At 35.8% G+C, this 10,411-nt stretch overlaps 1 protein-coding gene across 1 annotated transcript in view; it reads right to left on the bottom strand.

Moving 5' to 3' along the window:
* Nucleotides 1–10,411, bottom strand: part of ACBD6 (acyl-CoA binding domain containing 6) — a 134,474-nt gene that overhangs the window by 84,768 nt on the left and 39,295 nt on the right. The window contains exon 4 of the mRNA XM_005880231.2: nucleotides 3,706–3,788. Within this exon, the coding sequence (XP_005880293.1) occupies nucleotides 3,706–3,788 (83 nt within the window). The remainder of the gene's footprint in view (nucleotides 1–3,705; nucleotides 3,789–10,411) is intronic.

Below are 10,411 nucleotides of genomic sequence, written 5' to 3'. Positions count from 1 at the left end.
TGAGACCTGCCCCTGTGCCCACCACAGCCTTGCAGCCTGCAATTTCTTTTCAAGGTGCACAAATTCGTGCACTGGGCCCCTAGTAGTAGTAATGAAATTACTGTTTGTAATAGTTAGAAGGCTTTCTGTGGCTCTCATATTCATGTTTCTTATTGTTTCATATCTTAACAATATGTTCCGGAACACAAAAACTTAGATCACATCATAAGAAGACTAATATTTCAATGACTTAATGAAATAAGGCCAAGACTAATCAGTTTTGCCATAGCAGAGGTTCATAATTCATTCCTTTAACCAATAATGTTTATTAAACATGCATGTAGATGTAAAAAAATACAGAGAACATACTATTAAAAGGTGAAGAAGCTTAGAAACACAAATATCCACAATGTTTTGTCTCACAGATTCACAATAAATGTGTGAGTTGAATTAAAATCTCTACTTTATATTAAAATAAGTGATATTATTTTATGTTTCTTATGATCAAATTCTAAATATTGATTTAAATGTAAGAGTCACTTCTTTAGGAATTGGATGGAGGGTAATCAGGTAGGTTAATTCTTCCAGTGTAATTTAGCTCTATATTAGGAATACTCCAAGTATCCAGACATTTACTCTCACTTCAATTGGAGTACATGTGATTTGCTTTCTGTTCTGTAGAGGCACTGAAATTAGTCAAATCACTGGACATTCCAAAAGAATAGTGCTCAGCATGTCATTTTCAAAAATACTAGAGTCTTGGAGCCCTTAAAGAAATCAGCACCCAAAATAAGGATCATTATTACTTATAGATAAGCGGTTGCTATTATTAGAAAGTATGTATGGTGATTTTTAAAAAGCAAGGTCAAGCCCTAACCAGTTTGGCTCAGTATATAGAGTGTCGGCCTGTGGACTGAAAGGTCCCAGGTTCGATTCCGGCCAAGGGCATGTACCTTGGTTGCGGGCACATCCCCAGTCGGAGGTGTGCAGGAGGCAGCTGATCGATGTTTCTCTCTCATTGATGTTTCTAACTCTCTACCCCTCTCCCTTCCTCTCTGTGAAAAATCAATAAAAAAAATATATAAAAAAAGCAAAGTCAAGAAACTATCTCAATTCATTTCCCTAACTAAACTATCAGTTCCTTGGGGAAGCAGCTGGGGGTACCTCCCAAGGGTTGACACTTTCGCTAGATACTTACTAACTTCTGGGAACTTCCTCAGAATAGTAAGAGTACAGAGATGAATAAAATATGATCCCTGATCTCCAAAATCTAAGCTTAGTGGAAGGATAGAGTGTTCTTAAAAATTACAATTCAATGTGTATAACATGATAAGTGCTATAACAAAAGTGTGAACAAAGGACTATGGGAAAACAGAGAAGGAATGACTAACCTTTCCTTCTATCATGTAGGAAAATGACTTGATTTGAACATTTAATAAACTTTGATTGGTAGGGTGAGGGTTCTAAGATGCCATTTTTAAGTAGACTCTAAAGATGGAATATATAAATTAAGAACCCCAAAACATTTTCTGAATATATAAGAGTTAAGGGGCAGGGGGATTAAGTTCTGAAAATGTTTTTTAAACTATGCTTCCTCAAAACTGTATGGGCTCTTCAGGAGTTCTCAGAAACCCAAAAAGGCATCAGGGTGGCAAATGTACTCCAGGCCAGTAGCAGCCTTAAAGGGTATCTTTATTCTCCTTAATTCTCCATCAGCCTTTCCCTTTCATAACCCAAATAAATATTTATTCTTAACAAAAAATGGTGTGCTTGCTATGCAAATACTAGTAGATTCAAGAGAGGACTCCTAGTATTAACTGACTGATCATTAACTGGAAACTATGAGCATTTAAAGTTTTTGATTCATAGTGTTATCAGTAACTTCCTTCCCAGAATGCTACCTGGGAGTTGTCATCATCACTTCCTTATGTGATGGATAATGTCATCAAACTCTTTTGCAAGAGTGAGCATAACATTTTGGTACAATTCCTCTTCACTCTATGAAGATAGGTATTTCCCTTCAATAAATTTAGGTAATCCCAATTTTCCACTTAAAGATTAGAGCTCACTTACTTCATGTTAACAAGTAGGAAAAGTAAACTTCAGATAACTCAAAAAGAGTAAGAACATCAGAGATTCCTATTTTGTTTTTATCTGTAAAGGAGCAATCTTAGATGAATGTGTCACATGACTTTAAAGCAGGACAGAATTCCTGATTTACACAAACAGTGCTGAAAGAAAAAGATTATCCAATAAATTTTATACATAACATAAAATTTAAGACCTTTATTAAATACAAAATGACCTTTAAAAATTTTGTGTTTAAAAAAACAACAAACCCATAAAATTTTACTATCTTGCCCTAATCAGTTTGGCTCAGTGGATAGAACAGGGGTGGGCAAACTTTTTGACTCGAGGGCCACAATGGGTTCTTAAACTGGACCGGAGGGCCAGAACAAAAGCATGGATGGAGTGTTTGTGTGAACTAATATAAATTCAAAGTAAACATCATTACATAAAAGGGTACGGTCTTTTTTTTTTTTTTTAGTTTTATTCATTTCAAACGGGCCGGATCCGGCCCGCGGGCTGTAGTTTGCCCATGGCTGGGATAGAGCGTCGGCCTATGGCCTGACGGGTCCCAGGTTCGATTCCGGTCAGGGGCATGTACTTTGGTTGCGGGCACATCCCCAGTAGGGGGTGTGCAGGAGGCAGCTGATCGATGTTTCTAACTCTCTATCCCTCTCCCTTCCTCTCTGTAAAAAAATCAATAAAATATATATTTTTAAAAAATTTACTATCTTAACCATTTCTAAGTGTACAGTTCAGTAGAACTAAGTAAATTCACATTGTTGTGCAACCAATCTCCAGAACTTTTCCATCTTGCAAAACTGAAACTTTTATAACAACTTTTCCCTTCCTCCAGCTCCTGACAACCACTATTCTACTTTCTATATCTGTAATCTGAATACTCTTGACACCTCATATAAGTGGAATCATATAGTATTTATTTTTTTGTGACTGGCTCATTTCACTTAACATAATGTCCTGAAGGTTCACCCATGTTCTAGCTATGTTTCAGAATTTTCCTTCCTTTTCAAAGCTGAATAATATTCCATTATACATACCATATTTTGTTTATTCACCCATCAATGGACACTTGGGTGGTTCTACCTCTTGGCTATTATGAACATGAGTGTGCCAAATATGTCTGTCAGATTCTCTTTAAATTCTTTGGGATACAGAACTAGAATTAGAACTGCTGGGTCACATAGTAATTGTCTGCTTAATTTTTTGAGGAACCTCCACAACGTTTCCCTTAGTGTACCGTTTTATATTGCAAAGTGATCTTTAATTTGCAGCTAGAATGAATGAACTATAAAAATGAAAATCTTTACAATAATGGTATTTTGAGGAAAACTAACAACAAAAATCCAAAGCTTTAGATTCTCTGAGACACAAACCCTTGCCCTACCAAATATTTATATGGTGGGAAGGGTTACTATCTGCCATGATTCAGACACAATGATTTTAATGATTATACACCTTAAAAATCCTTCCCTGCCATTTATGATCTTTCTATATATACCACCAAATCAGTTTCAGGTTAAGAAAAAGTTCTTCACAAATGAAAGTTTTCAGGATCAAAAATATATAAACACACACACAATATATATATCCAGATAGAGATAGATATCCCTACTATCAAAGACCGGAAGAGAAAATTACCTGATGATTTCTTCATGATACAGAGAACTAACAACTGGTCCGCCAAAACCAGTATTTGCTTCTTTTCCTTTCTTCTCTGGTGACTGTGGGAGGGATAAAAGGTAGAAAAAAACTAGTTACAAAACACTACTTTGCCAAGGATTACTAAAAGTTTGACAGTCCACCATTTCTTGAAGGTACTAGTTAACAATAAAATATATATTTAAAAAAAAAATTTACTAAAAGATTCTTCAAAAAATGTAATGTGGAAGCAGTGAACTTGGATGTTATCACTGTCTGAAAGGCTTAAATTGCAACTTCTGCAAAAGCCCACTTCTGCAATATTGAGTCTTGACACCCTTATTTAAAATCAATTGGCCATAAAAATGAGGTTTTATTTTTAGACTCGATTCTATTCTACTAGTCCAGTGGTCGGTAAACTGTGGCTCGCGAGCCACATGCGGCTCTTTGGCCCCTTGAGTGTGGCTCTTCCACAAAATACCACGTGCGGGCACGCACGTACAGTGCGATTGAAACTTTGTGGCCCATGCACAGAAGTATTTTGTGGAAGAGCCACACTCAAGGGGCCAAAGAGCCGCATGTGGCTCGCGAGCCGCAGTTTGCCAACCACTGTACTAGTCTATCCTTATACCAGTACCAATGTTATAATTACTTCAGCTTTATAGTGTGTTTGAAATAGCAAGTGTGAATCCTCCAATTTTGTTCTTTTTCAATATTGTTTTACTATTTGGGTCCTTTGCAAATCCATCTAAATCTGAGAACTGACTTTTTCATTTCTGCAAAAATGGCATTTAGAATTTTGGTAAGATTGCATTGAATCTGTAGGTCACTTGGGTAGTACTATCAGCTTAACAATATAAAACCTGCCGATCTATGAATCTTTCCATTTATCTGGGTCTTCTTTAATTTGTTTAATAATGGTTTATAGTTTTCAGTGTAAAACCTATCACCCCTTGGTTAAAATTATTCCTAGGCATTTTATTCTTTTGGATGTTATTGTAAATGAATTTATTTTTTTAGTTTCCATTTTGGGGTTTTCATTGCTGGTGTATAGAAACACAACTGATTTTTGTATGTTGTGTATGTTACTCTCGTATCTCACAAATTTGCTGAATTAATTTATTAGCTCCAGTAGTTTTTTGGGAGATTCTTTGGATTTTCTGTAAGAATCATGTTACCTGTCAACAGAGCTAGTTCTGCCCCTTCCTTTCCATTATGAATGCTATTTCTTTTACTTGTTTTATTGCTCTGGCTAGAATTTACAGTACAATGCTGAATAGCAGTGGTATAAGCAGGTATCCTTGTCTTATTCCTGATTTTAAGGGGAAAGCTTTGTCTTTCACCATTGAATGTAATGTTACCTGTGGCTTTCTCATAAATGCCTATTGTCATGTTAAGTAAATTTCACCTTCATTTTTAAAGCTGTCTTAAATGGTATAGAATTATGAGTTGATAGTTTTTTCCTTTCGATGTTGCCCATACTGATTTCAGATTTCTGAAAAGAAGTTTGCTGTAGTTCTTACCTTTGTTCCTCTGTTTTTTGATCTGGATGCTTTTAAGATTTTTTTCACTGGTTTTCACCAATTTGATTATGATGTGTCTTGGTGCTTCTTCTGCTTGGGGTTCACTGAGCTTCTTGGATCTATGGGTTTATGGCAGTGATTCTCAACTAGGGGAGTTTTTTTTTTTTTTGCCCCCTCTTTTCCTCCAAGGATATCTAGCAATGTTTGGGCAATTTTTGGTTGTTGCAAGTGAATGGTCCTATTGACATTTAGTAAGTAGAGACTGGAGTTGCTGCTAAACATCCTGCTATACATAGTTCAGCCTTCTGCAACAAAGAATTATCCAGCCTCAAATGTTAATGCTGCAAAGGATGAAAGACTCTGATTTATAATTTTCATAAAATGTTTAAAATATCAGCTATCATTCATTAAACTGTTTCTTTTTTTCTCGCTTGCTTTTTGTCTTCTTTCTGGGACTCCAATGTGGTATTTTCCCATAGCTCATTAGGCTTCTGTTCATTTTTGTTCCGTCTTTTTATTCTCTGTGCTTGATTTTTATTAGTTTCAATTGCTACATCTTCAAGTTCACTAATCTTTTCTTATGCAATATCTAAACTTCTGTTAATCCTATCCAGTGTGTTATATCAGATATTATTTTCTTCTCTAGAAGTTCCATTTGGGCTTTTTGTATCTTCCATTTCTCTGTCTATTATGTTCATGTTTTCCTCTACGTTCGTGAATATATAGAATATATTTATAATAGCTGTTTTCATCTCTATCATTTCTGCTTTCATTGACAGGTATTTTTCTTAGTTAAGGGTGCTATTTTGCTGCTGTCCTCAAATGCTTGAGAGACTTACTGTAAACCAGACATTGTAAATTTTACACTCTTGTTTGCTGGTTTTGTTGTGTGCCTTTAAAATATGTTAGACTTTGTTTTGGCATGAATTCAATTATGTGGAATCAATCTGATCCTTTCAAGGCTCACTTTAAAGCTGTGTTAAGGTAGGGGCAGAGCAGCCTTCAATCTAGAGCTTAATTTAGCCTCACCATTGAGATGAAATCCTTTTGAGGCCTCTACCATATGCCCCATATATTACATTTTCTTTCCACTCTTACTAGTAGGAAATGAAATATTCTCAGTCCTATGTCAGCTCCAAGAATGGTTTGGCCTACTGCTTTCTTGTAATTCTTTTGCCAGCCTGTTAGTTCCCTTTCACACACACACAGATTAGTATTCAGTCAAAGGGACACCTCTGCAGATCTTTGGAGCTCTCTCTCTCTCTGCAGGAACATCTTCTCTAGTATTTGGTCCTGCATTTTCTAGCTCAACTGGATCCGCCCTCCCTTCACTGTAGCCTGAAAATTGCTTCCAGGCAATAAGCTGAGGCGATTGTACAGCTCCTGTTTCCCTTCTCTCCTAGTTGTATACAACTTTTAGTCCATTTCTAAAAACTATTGTTTTATCTATTATGTCTAGTTTTCTTCTTGTTTTGGCAAAGGGTAAATCTCATTCCTATTACTCCATGCCCAGGAACAGGAGTCCTACAAATATTAATTTAAAAACCAGCTTAACATTCCATGTACCAATGTACTATAACTTACTTAACCATTATCTGATAGTTACCTACTTAGGTTATTTTCACTTTTCCCCTCATAAATATATGATGGATATCTCTGTACATAAAGCATAATACAGTTGTAATAAAAATTTTTGGGAAAAATATGACTGTGTAATTTGAATATAGTGTATTCTAAATATGTTTCTTCTTCCTAGGATTAATTTCTCATTCTGAAGCAATAGCACAAAGCATGTTAGAACGCTGCTGATAACTTTTTTATTCCTGGGGGGTGAGGAGAAGGGAAGATTATATCTTAAGCAGAAATAATATTTCAAAAATAATCTGCCATTATCAGATTGAATTCAGAATAAAGCTGCCAAAGATGCATTAGTTTTCGTCTCCATCCACTTCATCTACAAGAAGGGGTAAACTTTGGCTACTTTAGCTTCTAGATTTCCACTCCAATGAAATGTTTCTCACAGAGGCTTAAGAAGTTTATTCCATTTCTCTCTACTCAAAATCCATTAAGTTATTTTTATGTTGCATCAGCAGTTAAAGAAAGAGACTACAGTTTGGCAGCCAATAGGATAAAATTTGCCAATTCTTACATTGCCTCAGCCTATATTATTTGAGACACTGAAATGTTCCTTCACTCAGAGGGGAAAGGATAAGTTGTTGGCTGAATCTTTACCATTTGGATTCAGATTCCACATTAGTCAGTTGCAGGGTCAAGACTTAAAACCTTGTGAAACTTTCTTTCCATCTGAAAAATAACTACTCTAAATGTTATCAGGCTAATATATGCAAGGAGGGGGTTGAGTTTCTTGTTTCCACATACTACTACCTTTTTGGCTTCTGTTTTATTGGTTTGTTTACTTACTTTGTTTATAGGTTTAGCTGTAAATAATTCTCTCTGCTTTAGATTCCTCATTTGTAAAAATAGGATTCATCACTATCTCATCTGAGTGTTTAAACATACATATATATATATGACATTGCTCAGCATAAAGTGAACACTATATAAGTATTCAGCAATTTTTCCAAAATACAGCCATTTCTGCAAAGATAAAGTGTCTCAGCAAGACAGATACAAAATGTTTTGAGGTATAAAATTACAATATTGAACCACGAGTCTTTATCTAATATTCTCCTGATAAAACAAACCTCCAAACCAACCAGAAAACCTAACAAAATAACTATTACTAGAAAAAAAGGAAAGCAAACTAGGACTTAATGAATATCTTCCATATGCTTCACACTTTACATATATTTTCCAATTCCAACTTCAAAACATTTCTATAAAGTTGGCATTTATACTGTATTTCATTTAATTAAGACATCAAATTATAAAGAGCAGCATTATTTTATGCTAAGAAAAAATATAGCCAATTAAATATAATATATACATCATCTATTTTAAGACATATCCAGAATTTTATAAATGTTAAAAACTGAGTAACTCCCTTATATTTGATAAAATATATCTATTTTACAGATTATAAAGATAAGAGAAGTACCCAATGCTACACAGTAATTGGCAGAATTGAGATCTTCTGATATCTAAAGCCTGTGGTGTTTTTATTAAATTATGCTACCTCTCCAAGCTACTTTAGGGACCATTATCACATATTTACAATATTTTGAATTAAAATTTTGTTCTGTTTCTTAAGTGTACATTTTTTAAATTTAAGTAAATTACTTCATTAGTTCAAAAAGAAACTTTTAAAATTAAAATAAATTCCAGTAACTATAATTTTTGATGAAATGCATAAATGGGAATACACAAAGGAATCAATTAATATTGCTAAACTAGATGTATTTTCATTCTATTGCCTTTTCCATTACATTTGCCTCTATTCAACCATCTTAAGATGGATGAGTTCATGAAAGAGAGGTTCAGAGATTGATAAAGAAAAACAAGTCTAATGGACATCTTATGTGTGGCTTATCAAAGTCTTTGGAACACTATCTTAATGTTTTAATAGGTTTCCATATTTTGCGTCCCAACTTTATAAGAAAATCCTCAAAACCACATTTCTCAAATTCCCTTGCAGCTGGAATATGCAGGCCAATGACCTAAATTCCATCAATCAGATGCACAAACAAGCCACTTGGATATATCACTGACCTATGGCAAATCACACGTCTTGACTCACAGCTCAAAATTTGGTTGAAATAATCTCACTAACAAAAGCAGTTGACCCTTGAGACAGTTTGAACTGCACAGATCCGCTTACATGTGGATTTTTTCCAGTAAATACTATAAACATATTTTCTCTTATATTTTCTCAATAACATTTTCTTTTCTCTAGCTTAGTTTATTGTAAGAATACAGCACTAATATAACATACAAATTATATGTTAATCAGCTGTTTATGTTAGCAGTAAAGCTTCCAGTCAACAGTAGGCTATTAGTAGTTAAGTTTTTGCGGAGTCCTAAGTTGTACATGAGTTTTCAACTGTGCAAGGGGTCAGAACCTCTAACCCCTGTGTTGTTCAAGGGTCAACTGTAAGCAAAATTCAAGCAATTAAATAAAACTTATCATATGAATTCTTATTTTAAGTACATAGGAGAGTATTAATTAATGTCATACCAAATTTCAAGTAAATCAAAGTTATCCAATTAAGTTTCTAGTGGCAAAGTCAGTCCCTGCTGTAGACTGTAAGTTCATTCTCCAGATCTGGAATCAAGGAGGTATTACTATAATAAGCAATCTCCAATCTAGAGCCACTGGATCGATTATGATCTTACCCTATCACTATAATCACAAAATCAAATTAATCCTGGATTTAACTACTATATATACTTTACACCAGCTTAGAATTAAGTTTCCTGAACTGCAGCCAATATGGTACTAATCCATAAAGGAAATGTATTCGTAATTAATTATTCAGAAATATAATTCTAATCAATGAACCTTCAAATTTTTTTTGTTATTCTCTTGTCACCGTCAGACTTATTCAGGTCAGTCTTCTAAAAACAAAAAGGCGAGAAACCAAGATGGCGGCATAGGTAAACACCGAAGATTGCTGCCTCGCACAACCACTTCAAAAATACAACTAAAAGACATAACGGACATCATCCAGAACCACAGGAAGGCTGGCTGAGTGGAATTTCTACAACTAGAAGGAAAGAGAAAAGCATACCGAGACTCAGAGGAGGTGCGGTGCTGAAGTAAATACAAAGGTGCGGAGGTGCATGTGGAGAGGGCTGGCGGCTGAGGACACGATTGTCTTTTTCAATCGGGAGGGAGTCTCAGGCTCTGAGCTCCAGTTCCGGGCGAGTCTCTGGGGACCCAGACTCATAAGGGAGAAACGGGACTGTCTGGCATCGGTCGGAACTCGAGGGCAGCTTTCTCTCGGAGGCACTTGCGGCAACTGCCAGGACCTCTGAAGGCAGGACTGAGAGCAGCCATACTGCTCGCTCGCTCGGGCCCACCCTGTTGATCCCCTGGGATCTCGCCCCGCTCAAGCCGTGCACGGAGGCTTTTGCATATGAAAGGCACGGCCCTCTGTAATCTGAAAATAACTTAACAAACTTCAGCTGCCCCAAGGCCCCAGGGCAGCTTGCATTGCTTTACAGCTGGCTTCTGCTGGGTACCCTCAGGCAAAGGCTAGATTAGCACCTCCTTAGATCCAAGA

The sequence above is a fragment of the Myotis brandtii genome, unplaced genomic scaffold, assembly GCF_000412655.1.
Source record: "Myotis brandtii unplaced genomic scaffold, ASM41265v1 scaffold630, whole genome shotgun sequence".
NCBI lineage: Eukaryota > Metazoa > Chordata > Mammalia > Chiroptera > Vespertilionidae > Myotis > Myotis brandtii.
The sequence above is the reverse complement of the archived record's forward strand: the minus strand, read 5'-3'. Positions and strand labels throughout refer to the sequence as shown.